Source organism: Pseudochaenichthys georgianus, chromosome 22 (genome assembly GCF_902827115.2).
Source record: "Pseudochaenichthys georgianus chromosome 22, fPseGeo1.2, whole genome shotgun sequence".
NCBI lineage: Eukaryota > Metazoa > Chordata > Actinopteri > Perciformes > Channichthyidae > Pseudochaenichthys > Pseudochaenichthys georgianus.
Genome location: NC_047524.1, coordinates 11,044,694 through 11,066,326, shown reverse-complemented (window position 1 = coordinate 11,066,326; position 21,633 = coordinate 11,044,694). Strand labels below are relative to the sequence as shown.

The window sequence follows — 21,633 nt, the reverse complement described above, 5'->3', positions numbered from 1 at the left end:
TAAGAGAGTTTACTTTAGAAAGAGGTCTTTATTAAATAAATTCAGAGTTGGAAAAGATACAGCTGGTACAGAATCTTCAAGGAAATGAGGCGAGAGCTGATCCTCAGTTTTCTAACAGGTCGCAGTGATTTCAGTCAAAGACAGATGTGTTCTCTATCCTTCCCTTTATCACTTCAATAACACACGATTAAAAGGGTAGCGTGTTATTTTATGCCAAGAAAAAAACATGTGTAGTGTCTTTGTTCATCTCATCAGTGGCTCCTCCCTCTGATATCTGTCGAATTGTAAGCCGGGTCCCAAATTCCAAAATAAATGTATACAATAAACAGATTTTCATAGTATCCTTTTCAGGCTTTTTTGCAGATATGATAAAAGAAAATACACCTACTGAACTGGATATAGTTTTCCCCAGATTATAATGTTTGACGAACATCTGCTATTAGTTTTAAAGTTATGAACAGTTAATAATAATAGCTTGGATTTATATAGCGCCTTTCAGGAAACCCAAGGTCGCTTTACAAGGAAGTTCACCCTTTTCTTAAGTTTTTGTCAATACATATACTTTAAATATGTTAAATGTAGTTACGTGTAAACACAATACACACTGAAGCATCCTTAGTCAGTATGAAATATGGATTTGGGACACAGTTACAGAATTGTGGCACAATGCCGCTGTTAAATCATTTGCTCCTGTGCAAATTCTATTCTAAAATGATTGCTGTTATTTTTGAGAGATGAGAAAATTAAAAAGGCAAAATGAAGCACAAATTAAAAAGTAGAAATACTGTTACTTTTTCTTCCTTTGTGGAGTTCAGTTCATGTCCAATATGATTTTTTTGATCACTTCTATAAAAAAACACAAGATAGTGTCGGTCGAAACTAATACTGGTACCGTCCTCTCTTTCCTTCTTGTTCACCATGTCCTCCTTGGTTTTGTTCACCACGTCCTCCTTGGTTCCGTCCTCCTCCTCGGTTCCGTCCACCTCCTCGGTTCCATCCACCTCCTCCACCCCCTCCCCATCTGCCTCCTCCTCTTCCACCACCGCATCCGCCATCTTCTCTTTCTTTCCAGGTTGGCATCTCAGGAGCCGGGGCTGATAACTCTGAGGGTCGTCCTCCTCTGTCCGGGACCCTCCCCATTAGAATCTGCGGACAAGTGGACATAGAAATGGTTGGGAAACATCGAATGAATGGCATTTTGTTGACAGAAAGGAACCGTTCTTCTGTACCTTGTTGACAGCGCAGCTGGTCTTCTCCGTGCTGGAGCCGCTGCTGGTCTTCACCACGTTGCAGATGTCCTCTCTGGCCGCCAGCAGCTGGGCCATGTCCACGGTGGACTGAGGCTTCAGAGAGTGTCTCCTGGGCTGGTAGGCCCTCGCCATGCTGTCCACCCTTACCTAACAACCACAGGCACACATGGGGTTAAATCAGCTGCTAAACACACATTACTTTGCCCTTTTTAGGCATATATTATGAGTCTCAGATATAATATATAATACCAAACAGATCATGCACTTTAGACATCCCTCATATCCCATATAAAAAAAAGAGGAGGGGGAGCTTGTGCCTGCTCATAATTCTACGAGATACAGCTAAATGCTGCTGTGATTAAACGGTGAGTTACTTTTTTTATTTCCTGCTTACACAGGCTCTCTCCAGTTAGCTCTGAGTGTTAGCGATGCTTGCTAATGTAAACAAAGACCATATTACTTCCAAAAGACGTCGTGCATTATTTCTGATAGGGCCGTGGGTGTAAAGCCAGCCCACATTTCCGATATTACGTCATATCGGACGCAAATCTGGATCAGATCCGTTGTAGCCCCGTTTTTAGAGATTTGGGTACGGAGGAAAAGAGAGGGTTTTATTTTCTGACGCCGCGTGAGTTCCCCGACACAGCGGGGACACATATTTATGTATAAAAGACATCAAAAAGTGCATTTTGCATGATAGGTTCCCTTTAAAGAATCACCATCTTCCCCATATGGTCATCAGTTTAGATTCCCCTGTGATGGAGAAAGAGGACAAAGAACATTATGATGTGTAGGTTTTATATAAACATGCCTTGGCTCTGTCCGACCACCCAAAGGACTGAACTGTGACGTCCAGCCGTTTGATCAGCATCCTGCGCCGACACTCGTACTCTGAAGACAGAGCTGCGTTAATGTTGTACAACTTCTCCTGCAGAGATAAAAAACAACAACATTATAAACCCACCTAGCTACTAATATACAGATATAATAGTTTTGAACGTGGTCGATTTCATTATTGTATCCACTTACCCATTGTTCACCGTCTAGAGATGTCTTTAGTACTGGGTTTTCAATGGAGCCATCTGGAAGTTCTTTAAGTACTTTTTCAACCTATAATGACACACAGGGTCTGTCATACACACAACAAGTGTATTGTTCATTTAATTTACAATAGTGTTTAGGTAAAGATCAAGTTGAAGGGTAGATAGTATTGCAAACAGGAGCTATGAGAAAATGGCAACCCAAAAGCTAATTAAAAAACGTACTTATGGATCAATTTAAAGCCTTAAACATTGCAAATAAACTTTTTTAAATCAATATGAAATGTGTTAGGAAGTCAATGCAAGTCTGCGAGAAGTGGTTTGAATATACAAATAATATAATATACAACAATGTTTCAAACCACTTAACATCATGCACTCGACACACCATTTTTGCTAGCTTTGAGGACTAAGACTAACAGAGAAATGCTGGTGGCTTTGACATAAATGTACTTAAATGATATTAGATTAGATATTACCTTGTCTTGGACTTGAGACAGAACCACTGCTGCGTCCTGTCCTCTGGGCCCCGGCAGGTTCAGTGTCTCACAGATGACCAGGAGCTCCTCCCAAACAGGACCCTCTTCTTGTTTACGAGAGTCTGCTCTGCTCCTCACAATCTGAGCCGCCTGGAGCTCAGAGCTCAGAAACACTTCATAAGACACACAAAGCATGTCAGTGACTCACTGAACATGCAGACAACTTGTAGAACAATTCATGGAATAAGCAGTAGGATGTGATTACATACAGAGACATTTGAGATGATCCCTTGTATTCTGCACACTGCCTTTGAGAATCCCTGAAACGAGATCTCTATAAGGACAGTGCAGCTCTTTGAGCAGACCACTCATCTCCAGCTGAAGGCTGTCCAAGTCTTCTAGAGGGAGGCAGACAGGAAACAGGTTGAGAGGAAAACAAGACTTAGTATCACAATCAGGTGTGAATGGAGGTGAGCTAACCTGGACCGGAAATAATGCTCTCCTCCAGGTCACACAGCGACTTCAGGCTGGAGGCCAGCCACCGGCACAGCTCCACAAACTCTGGAGATGACAGGCCTCCCTCTGCGGCTCCGAGCAGCGCCTTCTCCTCCAGCAGAGGACCGGCGTAGCTACGGAGAGAGAGGAGAGTCAAATCACCACATATTAACTAGATCGTTTAACCCTCCTGTCCTGTTCGTTTCTCCCTCCTTACTTTTATGTTCTCGTCTGTTTTAACTGCTCTTACATTTACACAAAAACGTTAATCAGCACAGCATTTTAAGCTGTATAAACAATGTCTCAGACCACTGGTTTAAACAAATACCTGAAGTGAATATACAAAGAATAGACAGTCAAAATGTATTCCAAAATGAACATTTTGCTGATTTGTGGGTGTCTACTATCTGATGGATGGACATAAACTAGGGTTACCCCATTCATTTCCTTTTGCGGTCATTTTTGACAGTGTGGCAATCAACAATGTTATAATTGTATATGTTCAAATGCCTAATGTGGAGGATATTATAAGGACTTGACGCAAAGAAAAAATATAACACAATATTTATAATTGATGAAAGTAGTTAACATTTGACCAGAACACGACAGGAGGGTTACACCAGGTTCTCTACAACTTGCTAAATAGCTTTCACAGCCACTCTGCCTTTTGTAAACACGCAGACTGATAACATAACGGAGTGTTGATGCTAAATGCTAACAGCACATTAGCTTACCCAAGCTCCTCCAAAGAGTCCAAAATGTCGCACTCCATCGTTAAATCCATAGGTGTTTTTGATATGTTTTATACTACTGAAAACATGACGCCGTTACGGATATAACACTGTCAACATGTCCAGGTTTTTGCACCCATTCATTTCTGCGTCGCTCTCCTCTCATGCCTTTTTGCTGTTCCGGTTACTGACGTAATCCGGAGGGAAACCAGCGACATTCAATCTATGGTTCCGCTGCAATGGTTCCGCCCTATACTAGCTGTGTACTCTCCACAATGAAGGATCTGTTTATCAAAACCATGATCAAAACGTGTAATAGAAGTGGCGTGGGAGTAGGAAAGAAACAATTAAATGTAATAGAAAATGAATCGAGTCGTCAAATATTTTGGGAGCACGCTTTAATAATGTTGATATACTGATTTATAGGTTAACACTTGTATTCTTAAAAATACAACTGCCTGAAATGTATTTTGTTGTTAAATTACAAAAAAACAGAAATTCTGAAAAGTTTAGATTTTGGAGATATTTACTTTATTTTTAATACTTTCTAATGTAAAACATTGATCTGCAACGTAACAGAAACAGTAAATGTAGTGCAGTAAAATAACATAAAATGTAATGTTTGATATAGTATCAAAAGCATAAAGTCAGAGAAAATGGAAAGTTCATAAAATGTTATTGTATAATTAGGTACTTATACGTAAACATACTCCTAATTAGGTACTTGAGTAAACATACCTACTGCCTAATACCATTGTAGATCTTTGTTAAAAATGTCATTCAAGGTTAATCAAAAACTTAATTTACCATTATGCGTCATAAAGTACTTAATAACATTTTGTCATAAAACGCAACTAGACCATGAGACGTATTTCTACGCCAATTTAAATGGCATTCTCCAACATAAATACAGGCACACCACATTGTCACTTCCTCGAAGCTTTTGGAGTAGCAAAGAGTTATTTAGAGAAAAATGGAAATCAACTTTTTATTAAAAGCAAAGGTGGCGTCTCGTTTTGTCTGAGTAACAATCCAACAGTCTATATGGTTTGATATGACTTAAAGGTCCCATGACATGATTTTCTTGTTAATTTCCGTCCCCTTACCAATCCGCAGAGCTCCACACACACACACACACACACACACACACACACACACACACACACACACACACACACACACACACACACACACACACACACACACACACACACACACACACACACACACACACACACACACACACACACACACACACACACACACACACACACACACACACACACACACACACACACACACACACACAGCCTTATCAATCAATCAATCAATCAATCAATCAATCAATCAATCAATGTTTATTTATATAGCCCAATATCACAAATGTTACATTTGTCTCAGGACGGACAGACGTGCAATAGATGCCGTGTGTAAATTGAAAAGATAATACATTTGCAACATAGGTAGTCCAAATGTTTGGAAATGCATGTGTCTATAATAATAAGATGAATCCACGAGGATATCCATCCAGGACTTATGGTCCAGGACCACAGCCACGACTCAAGATCCAGAGCTCGCGATCCAGGACACAGGACCGCAGCAACAGGATCATCCATGACTCCGGATCTCGGCGTATATAGACACCAAAAAGAAAGAAATTTGGGGAAGCTGGTGAGCGGCTGATTCTATAAGCTTTATCAAAAAGGAAGGTCTTAAGCACACTCTTAAAAACGGATAAGGTGTCTGCCGCCCGAACACAAACTGGAAGCTGATTCCACAAATGTGGAGCTTGATAAGAAAAGGCTCTGGCTCCCATTGTACTTTTAGAGACTCTCGGAACAACCAACAACCCTGCATTCTTGGAACGCAATGCCCTAGTAGGACAGTAGGGTATAATGGGTTATTTAAGGTAAGATGGCGCCTGCCCATTAAGGGCTTTGTAGGTGAGAAGAATAATTTTAAATTCTATCCTGTGTTCTATAGGGAGCCAGTGTAAGGCAGCCAGAACAGGAGTAATGTGGTCCCTTTTCCTAACTCTGGTTAGTACACGAGCCGCAGCATTTTGAATCAGCTAAAGCAACTTAACTGACTTTTTGGTACACCCTGATAATAAGGAGTTACAATAATCCAGCCTTGAAGTAACAAATGCATGGACTAGTTTCTCTGCATCGTTTTGAGGCAAGATATGCCTGATTTTTGCAATGTTACGTAGATGGAAGTAGGCGGTCCTTGAAATTGATTTTATGTGGGCGTTAAAGGATAAATCCTGATCAAATATAACACCAAGATTCCTTACAGTCTCACTGGAGGCCAAATTAATGCCATCCATAGTTAGTATATCTTTAGATAATTTGTTTCGTAGATTCTTCGGTCCGAGTACAATAACTTCAGTTTTGGTCGTGTTTAACATCAAAACGTTTAAGGTCATCCACGTTTTTAAGTCCTTGAGGCAGTCTTGAATTTTATTTAGATGATTAATTTCATCAGGCTTGATTGATAAATATAGTTGAGTATCATCCGCATAACAATGAACATTTACAGAATGATTCCTTATAATATTGCCGGACGCATATATAATGTGAACAAAATAGGTCCGAGCACTGAGCCCTGTGGCACTCCATGGCTAACTTTGGTTTGCGTGGAAGATTCATCGTTGACACGTACAAACTGAGAGCGTTCAGATAGATAGGACCTAAACCAGCCTAAAGCAGTTCCCTGTATGCCAACTAAGTGCTCTAGTCTTTGCAATAAGATGTCATGATCGATAGTATCAAATGCAGCACTGAGCTCGAGCAAGACAAGAATAGAGACAAGTCCTTTGTCTGAGGCTATTAGAATGTCATTTGTGACTTTAACCAGAGCTGTCTCTGTGCTATGATGTGTTCTAAAGCCAGACTAAAAATCTTCAAATAAATCATTGTTTTTTAAGTAATCACACAGCTGTTTTGCGACCGCTTTCTCAAGAATATTTGAGAGGAACGGCAGATTAGAAATAGGTCTATAGTTGGCTAAAACCTCTGGATCGAGGTTGTGCTTTTTAAGAAGCGGTTTTATCACTGCTACTTTGAATGATTGTGGAACATAGCCTAATAATAAAGACATATTCACAATATTTAATAAAGAAGTGCTAATTAATGGAACAACTTCCTTCAACAGCTTAGTTGGAATTGGGTCTAAGATACACGTTGATGGTTTAGAAGAGAGAATCATTGAATTTAATTGTTCAAGGTTTATGGCTGAAAAGCATTCTAGTTTACTATCTAGTGTAATATTAGAACTTACGTTTCCGGGAGCTGTTGATAACACTATACTGATCAAAAGCAAGAGGTCATTAATTTTGTTTCTAAGAGTAACAATGTTATCGTTAAAAAAGCACATAAAATCATTACTACTGAGTGCAATGGGAATAGAAGGCTCAATCGAGCTGTGGCTCTCTGTCAGCCTGGCTACAGTGCTGAAAAGAAATCTTGCATTATTCTTATTCTCATCTATTAATGAAGAGTAGTAGGCTGCTCTCGCTTTACGCAGTGCTTTCTTATATTCATTGAGAGTAATATGCCAAATTAAACGAGATTCTTCAAGTTTAGTGGAACGCCATATCCTTTCAAGTTGTCTGGACTTTTGCTTTATTTTGCGGGTTTCGGCATTATGCCATGGAGCTAATCTATGTTTTATTTGCTTCTTTTTCAAAAGGAGCAACAGTCTAATTTTATTCGCAGCGCATCTTAGCACTATCAACAACATGATCAATTTGTATAAGTTTCCTCCCTTACATGCAGACATGCTATCGAGTTATCTTTGTCATGGGACCTTTAAGAAACAAAGAACATGGAACCAAATAATGTATGCCATTTTTGGTCAACTGACCTAAACGCACACATTGTTTGTCCGGAAATGTTGAAGTTACATCTTCTATGAATAGAAAAAAGGGTTTCAGCTCGACTTCTGGTTAATTTAGCTGTCTGGATTTTTACAGACATTAAGACCGATAAGCATTTCAAATGCAGAAGTAGAGTCGTTCGGAGATTTCAGTCTTGATAATTGATCTTCATGTTTTTTCAAAAGAGGAAGAAGGTTATTTAAATATTCTGACCACAGTAAACTTGATCATGTGCCCTTGGTTTATCTTCACAAAACAACTCATTAGTATTCTTATAACATGGATGACTGATACAAAAAAGGCAATGAAGCTTACACAGCAAAAGATTAAAACTCACCATTTTATTATGATAATGTTATTTGATATGTCAAATTACAAGTGTATGATGTAACATAAAAACAGTTACAAACATATGTATGCATATTTACATTATATATTTATGAAAAGTAACGAGCTACATCTGTATAAAGAAAATACAACTATGACATGAGTTATTGGGACTATAAATCATATACTTGGTATTCTCGAACCATGAGAAGAAATACCTAGACGTGTAGAAACCAATAGAACCAGAACGAGAGATGTTAAATTATAAAATGGAAACTAGGATGGACGTGAGGCACTTTTTTGAGGTTGTCAGGATGTGAAAGCCGATGGCATTAAGAAACTTAAGGAACAAATAGATGCACAGGAAAGAAATATGCATGAAGAGAGTGAAAGAAAGAAAAAAAGAAAGAAAACAGGCAGTGTTTACAGAATAGTTAAGAGTAGTACCATTTATACTGCAAGTTTCAAAACACAAATGTCTTCCACTATTTAGAACTAATCACATAAATGTTACATCAAGCGCTGTAAGATGAAAAAAAGCTTACATATAGTATCATCAGTGCACCAAAGCATCGGAGAATTGAAACATAACTCAACTGCTGTGAAAAGTAACCTTTTTAAAACAATACACTGAAGAGAAACAGGTTTATATAGCTTTTTCTTTTTTTAAATCTACACAATGTCAAGAATGTACACTTGTATGCATTCCCAAAGATATGCACAATTTCCAAGATTGAAAGAGGATAAAAGACTAGCAGCAAAGTGGTTAAAACTGAAGTCTTATATAATGCAGGTCAAAAAATATATATATTAAAGCAGACAGACACATGTTGCATATATAATACAGTACATGACAGGAAGTCGCACTGTGCTGGTTAATGCAGAATGAGAAGTGTTATTTCAGCATTCTCTACACTTTGTATAAATGCACGTCCTACATTTTTGCTTCTCAGCCAGCAAGTTTTAATCAGGTTAATCAAACCTTGGTTCAGCTTGCAATAATGCAGGGCAATCCAATTACAATGGGAGAATATGACAACCATCCAAACATCTGGTCACACACCAACCCCGCACGCACACAGCCAGCACACTGGAAACACACACACGCAGTACACACACACACACACACTCGTGGGCACACAAGAACGCACATTTATAGTAACACTCGCTCACCCACACACATGCACAAGTGTCCACTCACACAGAGCAATCAAACATTTAAAAACTCACTGTCATGGTTATATGCTGTTGGAGAATTAGGGTTAACAGTCGTTCATAGCTGATTTTCTCTGTCAACACAATAAAATTAGTGATTGTATCTAGCAGCTTTATATGTATGTATGTATATATATATTTATATATCAAATATGCCACTACTGTACCGTGTTAGCACTATCCTTCCTTCTACCGTACAAAACTATAGAGAAACTCTATTAGAAGCTCAATAGTCATTTCCATCACAAACGCCCTCTACTTTTCAATGTGAAATAATACTAAAAGGTGACCTATGTACATAATGCTGTCAATTGAAGCTACGGTATATGCTGACAGCAACGATAAATACAGCTCTATCTTTAAAATGTAAAAGACAAAAAAGCTGGGATTATTATCAGAATTTAAATATAGTGTTAAGTATTTACAGGTTGTTTGGAGTTTGATACCAGGGGGCGGTCGTCTACATCTATATCGCGTTAAAGTGTCCGATCCCGTCACTGACTCAGTCTGCAGAGAGGTCAATGTGTTTCCCACGTTAGAAAGTTTGCATAGAAAGTAAAGGGAGCATCGGTCGGGGGGGAATTAGGAAAATATACGTTTCTCCTGTAATCTGAAGTGCCATTACTACTATTATTTTAGCCAGGAGGGAGAGGAGATGCATATCTGTTAGCAACATAGATGTCATGCCAAATCTGCTGTTAAATACTGCGGGGAATCACAATTAGCATTAATTTCAAACATGCCAATGCCTTAGTTAGGAATCCTTTCTTCAGTTAGCAAGACCTATTGCAGCTGGACATCCAGGCTGAACTGTTATAACTGTCGGAAGTTTGTCGTTGTTCAGGACTAGTTCGAGACAACATTTAGTTAGTTGAGGAAGCCAGTTCAATTGAAATATGTTCTTCTCTTTTGGGCGGGAAATAGGATTCAAACACAACTCGACTTCCTGTTTCCCAAAGGATCTTAAAGATGTAGTTTGACATTTTGGGAATTGTGCTTTCTTGTTGAGTGAGAAGATCGATACCATTTTCATATGTGGTCTTTAAATACGAAGCTGCTTCGCTTAGCATAGGGAAGCGAACAGGTAACTGTGACAAAATCCTCCTACTGCCACAGCTAAAGCTCATTAAATAATAGATTATATATATTCTTATTTGAAAAATGGCCAATTGAGGTTTTACGAATTATTTTTTGTCCAGGCACAGTACCCTCATGGTGACAACAGGACTTAGTCACTGTGCCTGTTCAAGAAATAGTCCCACACATGACCCGCAGTAAAATCCCAAATTATCATCTTTACACTTTCGTTTTTATACTAATCAAACAAATGATATAACCTGTTAATCGGTTAACTTTAAGATGCTATAAAGCAGAGTTTAATACATTGTAATGGAGCCAGGCTATCCGTTTCCCCGTTGTACGCTAGGCTAAGCGGCTGCTAGCTCCAATTTAACAAAAGTTACAATAGCGAATCGTTTTGATCTTCTCACTAACCACTGTAAAGAAAGCAGATAAGTGAAATTCCCAGGATGTTAAACTTTTCCTTTAACAGTTCCATCGTCTCTTTGTTAAATAGACGCTTCAGGAAACAGGACGTGGTTACAAGTCAAAGCCTTAATCACAAAGTCAGAGGTGACATGACACCAGATCAACAGTGCATATGTAGACCTATGCACACACACACACACACACACACACACACACACACGCACGCACGCACGCACGCACGCACGCACACATAACACTTGTATGTTTAATAGCTAAGATACTCAGCATTCCTGAAGCAATGCATTCATTCATCCAGGGCCTGTTAAATGAAGACATACGGAAGGAGTGCACTTTTGAGGAACAAAGAAGTACTACATTTACACATGATGTGCGGGGAAATTAAAAGAACACAAAAAAACGGATTCATGTGACAAACATGGACATTTGGAGAGGGTGCTGCAACCAAAGCTTGGAGAGCAGTGCTTTCAGGAGTATTCCCAATGGCAAATTAAATGTTATATTAGTCAAATATATGTACAGACTAATTATAAAATCTAAAGGATTCCCAATAAAAGAACAACCTAATTTAAGTGCCTCATCATTAAACCAAGGAGCACTGTAACCCATTTACTCACCGAAACAAAACTTGCTGGTTGAGCAACATTTCAGCTTTTGTTTAAAAAATAATTATAAAATGAGCAGGAAAATAACAAGTAAGAAATAAAAACACCAATTTCACAACAGCAGTAAATAACTGGACTAAAACTGGAATTCATTGGAGTAAATCAAATCGTGGCTTCAAAATTTAAACGGTTCAAGATGTTTTAATGCCATTTAAATGATGTGGAAAAAACTATTTTGGGGAACTCTGCATGGTAAAGTCATTACCATTGTATCCCTTCTAAATCATGGAATCGATCCCTTTTTTTTGGAATGCAATCAAATAGTCTAAATCACCTCGGGAAGGCAAGGTACTCATTTTAACATCTTATAATTAATGTCAAAAGCAAAACCAAGCTGCACCTTCAGAAACAAGCTGTCACCTTCTGAATTTGTTCAACATTCGATGGAAAGGAAAACAAGGAATTGGCCATACATCCACCACAGAAACATCTCTTAAATGTTACAATTACACTACAAAAGGTGGTTAATGTACCACAAGAATTTGAGGGGGTTACCTTTACTCAGGGGGGGAAACCATTTCTAGTGCACTTTTCTCTGTCTAGTAATTACATTGTCAGCAAATGCTTAAGCCATGAAGGAAAGGCCACTGTTACCCAACTGTAAATTCACAAAAAAGCAAGAACATATCCCTTTTAGCATACTCAAAAGTATTTTTTCTGAAACGCAGAATAGTTTTGTTTTCTTTTTTCGTCATTAAGTTGTTTGCTCTCTGTACAAAAGACAATTTTTCCTTCATAAAGTTACACATTTCCTGCAGTAGAGTCCTGACATTTGTCAATGCATGAGTGTGAATGTGAGAGATAGGTGTGTGTGTGTGTGTGTGTGTGTGTGTGTGTGTGTGTGTGTGTGTGTGTGTGTGTGTGTGTGTACAGGTGTGTTTAGTAACATCTCCAAGTCTATTAATCTTGACGTTGCCTGCTGCTCCTCTCCTCAGTTTAAGCCCCTGAACATAGCTTGATGCTCAGAGCTCCCACAAAGCATTTGGTTTGTCCTCCACCGCTGCTTGTCGGCGACAAACACAAACTGAAATCTCCAAAAGCCCTCAGAGCTGGGGATCAACAACATCACCCCGTCTGAGAGGGGAATGAAAAAAGGATGCCGGCTTTTTTATTTTTCCGCATTTATCCACTTCCTGTGTTAGCTAGCTTTGAGGGTGTCCCAGAGTCCGTTGTGGGGTCACCCCGCCGCCTTGTGCTTTCCCCCGCAGCAGCGGCAGGCCTCCCCACAGTGGTGGCAGGCGCGCAGGGGCAGGTAGCAACACATGCAGGGCGCGATGAAGGACAGCGCCACCAGGGCCAGCCAGCGCAGGCAGAACTGCTCGTCGGACGTGTCACATGAGCAGGGGTCTGAGAAGTCCCCCTCGGAGTCGGACATGCAGTGGTACAGCATGCTCTCGGCGCAGAGCATGCAGCTGACTTTGTAGATGCACTGCTTGATGGGGTCGGGGGCGTCCTGGCACTGCCCCCGCCAGTTGTCTTCGTGGTTGAACATTTCCCGACAGTAGATGCAGCGCGAACGCTCGCCGTCCTCTCGCCGCCGCCGGCCCTTCTTAGACTTGAGCAGGGGCGAGGGCTGGGTCTTGATGGCTGTGTCCTTGCCAAGACCCATACCCATACCTGTTCCAATGCCCATGCCGGGGCCAGAGTGGGGGTCCCCACATGGCCCATCGGGGAAGAGATACTCGCACTTCTTACTGTCTAGTTTGTGGAAGGCGGTGGGGAAGTCCATGTCCTCGCGGTCGGACTCCTGTTTCCACATGACAGGGTGGCGGTAGTCCTCATAGCCGCGGATTAGCACGTCTTTGCGTGGGTTGATGCGAACAATCTCCTCTTCGTCCATGTGAAAACTGACATGACGAGTTGACTTGAAGGAGACCTTGATGAGAGGAGAAATGGGGAATTAGTGGGATTATAAAACAAGAATGGGAAGTGAATATGAGAAATACTTCATTCATAGAATCTCACAAGCTTTAATCTTCCTCTTAAAGATCCAAAATGTTGCAATTTTATGTAATTTTTACAAACTTTTGCAGATGGGTGAGTTTGTGCTGGGCAGAAGCAGACCTGGGGAGGCAGGTAGCGGCGGTTGCTGGAGTTGAACTCGTCGAAGGGTTGGGCGCGGACGTAGCAGCCCCTGAAGGGCTCGGTGGAGACGACGTTGTTCAGGGGAGAGAAAGGCTCTTTCATTGGGGTACATAAGGAGGGAGGCTCATCACACACCTGCAGAAATATCAGAAACAAATCATATTAGTCGGAGAAAATTCTATTATAAGGATGCATGAAGAAAAGAGACAGAAAACTGAACATAAATTGAATACTTAGCTCATAATAAATGTTAGTTCAAACCCCTTAAAATGCATTATTCTCACATTCTGTGTTACCATTCAATTGCGGAGAGCACAAATGGATTTCTGGACCACAGCTGTTTTGACTCAGGTGTGGAGGCTGTGTGTTCCACTTGTGACCACCAGAGGGCCTCCTGCGCCCACGCTTGGCCAAATGAGTGTGCTGTGATGACTCAAGGCCCTTCTGTTAAGAACTCCGAGTTCCCATCAGGCTTGCATGTGTTCCCATAAACATTTTAACTGATGCAAAATCTACAAACACTGGCCTAAAAAAAAGAGGCGCTTGAACTATGCGATGAAAAAGAGAAATGTTGGAAGCCATGTGAGGCTGAGCGAATATGTCTTACACCTCACGCCAAACTATCTCACAATTACACGAGAGAAGCTCAATGTTGACATCAATCGGAAAGAGAAGTCTATAAATAACATCTCGTGAATGCCAGAAATGTGAACACAGCAAAAGAATAAACATATTTCTAGTAATACATAGTTATAGATCAAATAGAAGTGGTCCAACACTTCCGTACTCATGGCAACAACATCAAAAGTGATGATATTTCATGTCCAGCATTATTTCAGGACAACCATCTGTATCGTTACATGATGCAGATCACTTGGAGATAAACTGAATTACAATCACAATCAGAATCACAAGTTGTTCCTTATTTCTCAGTACAGTCTTTCAGATAGAAACTGTCTGAAAACAGTCCAAATAAACTGCGAAATAAAGGGTATTCAAGGGTCTATATCTCTTCGCACATGGACACACGTCGAGGTATATCTCCACACGTACCAGTTCGATCCAACCATATTCAAGCCTTGTACACACTGGCTAGCTGTCCCTCTTTTCCCACACACCCCGACCTCATCAAGGCAGGGTTAGTCCTCCTCTCTTCTCCCTCCTTCTCCCACCCTCTCTCTCCCTCTCTCTCTGCTCTGCGTGTGGAGGAGGCGGCTGGCTCTGGTTAGTCAGTGCCGTGTGTAAAGTAGCCCACGCCAGTGCTTTAACGCACAGCGGAAATCTGGTTTGCTCCCAGCTGCTGCTACAGTAATTACTGTCCTGTGGTTGCTAAGAGATGCTTCCTTTGACTTCTTTTTTTCCCTCTCTTTCTCTTCTTTTTTTCCCTCCCTCTCCTCTGCTTGCACCCCCCGCCCCCCTAGACTGCTAACACATGGTGTGTGTATGTGTGTGACTTTGCTCCCTCTTTGCCTCCAAACATACCAAGTGGTGTAACGCACATCCACAGCGTCTGCAGGGGAATGTGAGGAATAGGAGACAGTGGAGGGAGAGAAGAGAAGGAACAGAACAGGAAAAAATGACTTTGTGTTGTATATGTGTGTGTGTGTGTGTGTGTGTGTGTGTGTGTGTGTGTGTGTGTGTGTGTGTGTGTGTGTGTGTGTGTGTGTGTGTGTGTGAGAGAGAGAGAGAGAGAGAGAGGGAGAAAGAGAGCGAGAGGCCAAAGAGTCTGCCGAGGGAATGTCATAAACCAGCTCCAGCTGGAGAAATGCAGCACAGAACTTAAAAAGCCAGATGACAGCTGTGTGTGTATGTGGGAGAAAGAAAGAAAGGAGCGAGGGGTGGGGGGGTGAAATGGGAAACAGACTTGGGCTTCCTTTTAAAGCGCTTGCCTAAGCCCCACCATTCAAAGGCATGCGTGGGGGCCAATCTGGAGCTGAGCTGACCCTAGAGATGTGGCTGGGTGAGGGAGGAGGGGAGGGGAGAGGAGGGGATGGAGGTGCTGGGAGCCCGGGGCAACCTGGCTCCACACCAAGATCAGGGGTCCGTGCACTTCCGCCCTCAAAGGCAGAGGGGCTCGGGACAGGGAGGGCTGGCGTCCATGTACTGAAAACGACAGAACATGCTAGATCTCTGAATCACACTGAGGAAAGAGGATGTGCGTGCTCTGGTGGTTGATCACAAACACTTAATGGTGTACTACTTTGAATATGTGTTTATCACACTCCAAAAATAGGGATCGGCCATCATCTGCGTCTTGTTACCTTAAAAACAAAGAAGTATAGCACAGCTCGAGGATACACCCCATCCACTTGGTTGCAGAGAGTTTGATAACAAGACTTTGTAGATTTGATGTGAAGCTTCAGCCAGCACCTGGTTAGCTTAGCTTAGCATAACAATTGGATCCTAATGTAACAAAACCCGCTTGCCAGCATCTTTAAAACTCACATATCAACATGTTACATCTTGTTTATTTAATTATTTTAAAGTGTTGGTTGTGGTTTCTTTGCCCCAACCCTAAAACCACTGCATGTCATTTTAATGCTTCAGGTTTTGTACCAATTAAAATAAAATGATATACCATTGTTAATTAGCTATCTTCTGAAGGAGATAGAAGGGCATCACATATTGTTACAATGGGGAAAGTTCCGGTCTTTATGCTAAGCTAACATTGCAGCAGGTACATGTGAGAGTGGTATTAAACGTATCTAACTTAAATGAAGTAAAACATATATATATATCCTTCAAACATATCTATTTCCTGGCTACAGGTGCTTCACAGAGCTCGATTTTAAACGTTTCTGGTCTGTGAGTGAGGCTGTAAAAGTCAACTGGCCAACAAAACCTCTGTGTACTAAACTGATAAGAGAAAACTTCCTGCCAGCGCTAAATTAGATGCGGATGTGTTCCTGTGGCATTCGAAAAAAAATACAATTTTGTCTTTGTACTAGCGGAAGGACTGTGGTGGTACGGAATAATTCCTGGCAGTGGGTCATCACAGCTGAGTAGGGTGTTGTGCAACTAGGTTTTTTTAATGGGTAAAATATGTTGCATGTGCATATAGTGCATGTGTTGTGTGTTTCTGAGTGAGAGGAAGAATGTGGTAAGCTTGTGAAGGGCATACAAGTGGGTGCTGAGCCTCGGTGGGCAGGATGTGGGCGGAGGACGACCATCTTCAACGCATGTACATGAACACACTCACACACACAACTCACACACATGCACAAACAAGCCTGCTCTCACACACACAAGTGAAACACTTCTAGCAATGCAAGGCTAAGATGGATTCCAGACAATTCTAAGGACAAGCGATTTTTTTTTTTTTAGAGATGTCTGCATCTAATCAAGGGAATAAACAAGGCTTGATGGTGACCTCCGATGCTGATGAAACGCTGTCCGTTCTCAACAAGGTCAAGACAGGAATGATCTAAAGGGGGCCGCCAATAACACAAACTAAAGACCAGAACAAAGAATTTTCTACTACTTTTTTCTCTACCATCCACCAAAATCCTCTCCAACCCAGTATGCTGTTGTTTATCAGGTGATCTTTGTGAACAGTGGTATAACTTTATGGTGGAGCGTAGAGCAGCACACCTTGTTGAGTGCTGGTATGTGCTAGCTCTCTGGCTGCAGCCCCTGGTTCACTTCTCTTCCTCTGTAGCCCAGGTCTCCGACCGCAACATTCGGATGCCAAATCACCATGGTGACACCCTCGGTGGCTCACTCACTGAACCTTGTGAACACCCCCTTCTATCCCCCCTCCCGCTGAACCCCCCCCCCCCCCAGCCCCTGCTGCCTAGCAACAGTGGTGCCATTGGATTTCCTGTATGTTCAGGCGGATTCCTTAAAGAGGAACTTCGCCACAGGAACAGGAACGCAGCTCTCCCTCCTTCTCCTACATCGTACAGGATGTGAGACACTAGGCAGGCCAAAGGTGATGACATCCTCTGACTAATGCTCAAAACTACGTTATGGGGGGTGCAGTATGATGTCAAAGTTATGGTTCAAGCTTGTTGAACTTGAGGGGCATTTTACATCAATCAGAAAAACATTGAATTGTAATGCAATACCACATAACTGCAATGAATACGGTTAATATTAAAGTTGTCTGTGTGTCGACTCATTCTTTATCAAGTTTTTAAGATAATTAATTAACTTTGTTGAATGAAAATCTCTTAAAAACTGTGTCAGCAGTAATTCATTGTTAGTTTCAAGTATTGCAGGACTAATTTCTTGTCACTCAGTTTACGTGTGCATGACAAGATCTGCCATTCCTTCCACGGTGGATGGTGTCTTTTCACCTACTTTACAATCAGAAGCAGAACAGGTGACTAGCGTTCCCTAACAGATCCGATATCTAAATCAAATGAACATGGGTGGAGTAGACTTGAACTATATACCTACTAAAGAGAACACGGCTATCTCAACCACACATGTCGACATGTCAATACATCGCCACATGCCAGGAAATATATACAACTCTTAACATAATGCTCTCAAAAGTAGATTCAGTTTGGAGAACAGGGAAATCACAGAGCAGTCTTGCCAAGCTGCTTTAGAACAAACAGCTCCTGAGGCAATAGTTATTATTTCGGCATCAATTCTAACTCGAGTGACAGTTACCAAGTTAGATTGAGAGAGACAACTAAGCCTGTCCTAGCACATTTGCTGGCCAACACCCAGCTCCACCTCAAGGTCTGCTTGGCACTGGTTAAACACCTGTAAATCTCCAAGAACAACTGTTAGAAAACAAAGGCAGGTGTCAGCGCCTGGGTGGGACGCATCAGGGCTCAAACATATGGCTTGGCTCAAGTTTGAGCTATGACCTGCCTTCGTTTTTAATAGTGAGGGAGCGTTGAGTAATAAATCCAACTTTAAACACCTTCAGTAGGTGCACTTTAACATCCTATGATCCATTTACCATTCCACAACGAAAGGATACTTTATAGAGTTAAATGTCTCCTTTTTTTGTGAATGGGTTTTACAGTGGGAAAAAAATAAAACATGAACATGTTTGCTTAAAACAACCAGAGAGAGATAGCTCCTCAAACTCAGCCGGGAAAAAATGCATGTGATTTCAAGATCAAATATATTCTTTATAGTCAATAGCCTCTCAGCTTTATATCACACTTACCGGCAGTCCATCCTCGGGAATATCCCCTTCCCCAAACGGCCGAAATCCTGAAGGAAAAACACAAAGTGGAAAAAGATGAGTGGCCCGTCATCATTTGATATGCTTAAAAAACAACAGAGGAACTGTTATGGCCATATAAGCAACACAATGCTAACAAAAGGAAAGTACTAACAGCTCAACATTTAAATTAGCATGTACCTTGATTAAAACATCCTCACACAGTCAGCCGCCAATGTTATTAATGACGTGTAGCATTAGGAGTTTGGGACAAGTCTGTAAGTACACATAGCACCAATAATTTAGACTTCTTTTTGTAACTCAACCAGTAGGGGGCAAAAACACAAGGAACAGTATGGTGTAGCAGTCATGTCGACTTGTACCATTTCCAAAGCTTAGCTATCTTTCTATTAATTATATTGTCAAATCCATTCCACTCTCAATGGACGCAGACTCCTCAACAAAGCATATTTGAGTGAACAGATTTACATTGCTAATTCTTGTCAGGCCAGAAAATGACAAGACTTCTGCTTTCCTCTGACTGTGGCCTTACGGGGAAATGAAAGCTGCTTTGTGTCAGTGGGGCACACAGACGTTAATGAAATATGCATGTCTAGAATAATGTAACCCCGACCTCGGCTTCAAACCCCCATGTGCCATTTCCGCATCCAAAACACCTCTTCCACCAATGCTGGAGTCAGAGCTTATGTTTCAGGTAACAGGCCGACCATGTTACAGATTTTCATTAGCACAGAGAATGAAACTGTGGAGGGTGTAACCGAAGGAAAGACACTAATGCTGCTGACATTTTTTAAAGAATCGGTTGGTTTTTTAAACACTTTTCTACATTTTCAAATTGAGAGGCCCAATAACATAAATGAAAACCTTTAGCCACACACGGCTTCTAACCATTTTCGATATTTGAGTTTCACATTAACTTAACTGCTATACAAATTTAACAGAATATTCTGATAAAAATATACAATTTCTGCAAAACGACAAAGGATATAAGTTGAGGTCAGTATGATTTAGTGAATGAAGTACTATTTACTGTAATTATCACTTTACAGCAGGGGTCTCAAACTCAAGGCCCGGGGGCCAAATCCGGGCCGCGACTTCATTTTATGTAGCCCCACAAGAGCTTGCAAAGAATATAATACGTTTATTATACGGTAACATGCCACTTTACAGAAGCAGGTTGCCCATAAACTACATGTCCCACAATGCATCTCGTTTTGTGACATGAGCACTAAAGAGACTTGCCATTATTTGCCCTGGACTTCTGCTTTCAGACGTAGTTAATTAAGTTATTATCCTATCCGATAATAAGCCAATTCAGAGGCAATAATGTCATATAATACATTATTTCATATTATATATTTATATAGTTACAACCGGCCCTTTGAGTGCAACCTTTATGCGAATGTGGCCCGCGATGAAATTGAGTTTGATACCCCTGCTTTACAGGTACTGATATTCAGAGTAGTATTGTGGTTTTACCAAGCCCTAGTAAACACACAACAATAAAGCAAACCATGCATTCGACTTTTATGATAAAAGAAAACACTGTTAAATAAACTAAATAGAAGAGAAGATGGTTGAGGCTATGGCCTTGGCAATGTTGCAAAAAGGAGGGATTAAACATGTTCCACTGGGATGAAGGAAAAGTGTACCTGGGGCTCTAAGAGGTTCTGTTTAGAACTTAGGTTCAGTTCATTAGGACCACTGCGGCCTCATTTGAAGGATTGAGGATTGGCCTGTCTGCTGCATTCAGGCAGGAGAGGAATGCAGCGAGACAGAGGACAGAATAATTCACTGGGCTGGTGTCAGACCCATGTCCATCTGTCTGTCTGTGTGTCTCTGATTCACATGAGAAAGGTGTTGGTGTGTCTGTATGCATTTCTGCTCTACAGAGAGAAAGAGGCTTCCTGCAGCACGACTCTGGCAGTGCTGGGCCGCGAAGCTGCCTGAGCCATGTGCCCAGCGTGGCAACAGAGGACTGCAAGACTGATACACACAAAACATATTCTTTTTCTCTCTCTTACAACACACACACACACACACACACACACACACACACACACACACACACACACACACACACACACACACACACACACACACACACACACACACACACACACACACACACACACACACACACACACACACACACACACACACACACACACACACACACACACACACACACACACACGATGCAACAGGAATACAGAAGAACCTGCCTGAGCTGAAGAGAGGCATTACACAACACTGAAGAATACAGAAGATGCCAGGAGAGAGAGAGAGAGAGAGAGAGAGAGAGAGAGAGAGAGAGAGAGAGAGAGAGTGCAGGCACCGGGGAGACAAAACTCAGCATCACCTGCCGAAGCTGACATTCACAGGGAAGAGTTGAAGCATTTACAAGCAGACAGACACAGACTCTTGGTGAGGTGAGGGATGTGTTTGATCACGCTGACCAGCAATTAGAGATTTTCGACCCAAAGGAGACACGTTGTGTTGTGTAATGGAAGTACTAATTGTGGGATCTTTGATTTTAAACATAATTTATTGACCAGCAAACATTGTTTCCTGTAAATCTACTGATATATCAAATTAAGTAAAACAGTAAACTAGCTCTCACACAAACCAAGCAGCCCTGACCTTCGATATGACATTGTCATCTTCTCATTATTGTAGTGTTTTGGATTGATCATTGCCTTTTGCAAAGCCAGCCTCTCAGCTGTTCCCCATGCTTACCTGTTACCTAGACTGTGTGTGGACTTGTGCCCAGGAAGTACAAATCTCAGATAAACACTTGTGGGCAAGAGG

General features: G+C 41.4%; 2 protein-coding genes across 3 annotated transcripts in view; both read right to left on the bottom strand.

Moving 5' to 3' along the window:
• Positions 1-147: 147 nt before the first annotated feature.
• Positions 148-4,171, bottom strand: fam98b (family with sequence similarity 98 member B). Its single transcript, XM_034111131.2, has 8 exons — positions 3,999-4,171; positions 3,250-3,398; positions 3,039-3,167; positions 2,770-2,942; positions 2,280-2,360; positions 2,062-2,178; positions 1,230-1,397; positions 148-1,146 (listed from the first exon to the last, which is right to left on the bottom strand). Exons 1-8 carry the CDS (start codon positions 4,046-4,048, stop codon positions 880-882), a joined length of 1,134 nt encoding a protein of 377 aa, XP_033967022.1. The 5' UTR covers positions 4,049-4,171; the 3' UTR covers positions 148-879.
• A 4,025-nt stretch (positions 4,172-8,196) lies between these two features.
• The window catches only part of spred1 (sprouty related EVH1 domain containing 1), a 31,035-nt gene continuing 17,598 nt past the window's right edge, over positions 8,197-21,633 (bottom strand). Inside the window, exons 4-6 of one of the 2 annotated variants that reach the window (XM_034111017.2) lie at positions 18,805-18,851; positions 13,653-13,808; positions 8,197-13,464 (exon numbers count right to left, since the gene is read on the bottom strand). In XM_034111017.2, the coding sequence (XP_033966908.1) occupies positions 12,766-13,464; positions 13,653-13,808; positions 18,805-18,851 (902 nt within the window). In that variant the 3' untranslated portion in view covers positions 8,197-12,765. Of the gene's footprint in view, positions 13,465-13,613; positions 13,809-18,804; positions 18,852-21,633 lie in introns of both variants that reach the window. The other variant, XM_034111016.2, reaches the window with a different exon arrangement.

Coding starts and splice junctions, on each gene's coding strand:
- fam98b (XM_034111131.2), bottom strand. CDS start 4,048: ATGGATTTAACGATGGAGTGCGACATTTTGGACTCTTTGGAGGAGCTT. Junction 3,168..3,249: donor GAGCATTATTTCCGGTCCAG/GTTAGCTCACCT, acceptor GCCTCCCTCTAG/AAGACTTGGACAGCCTTCAG. Junction 1,398..2,061: donor GGTGGTCGGACAGAGCCAAG/GCATGTTTATAT, acceptor TGTGGTTGTTAG/GTAAGGGTGGACAGCATGGC.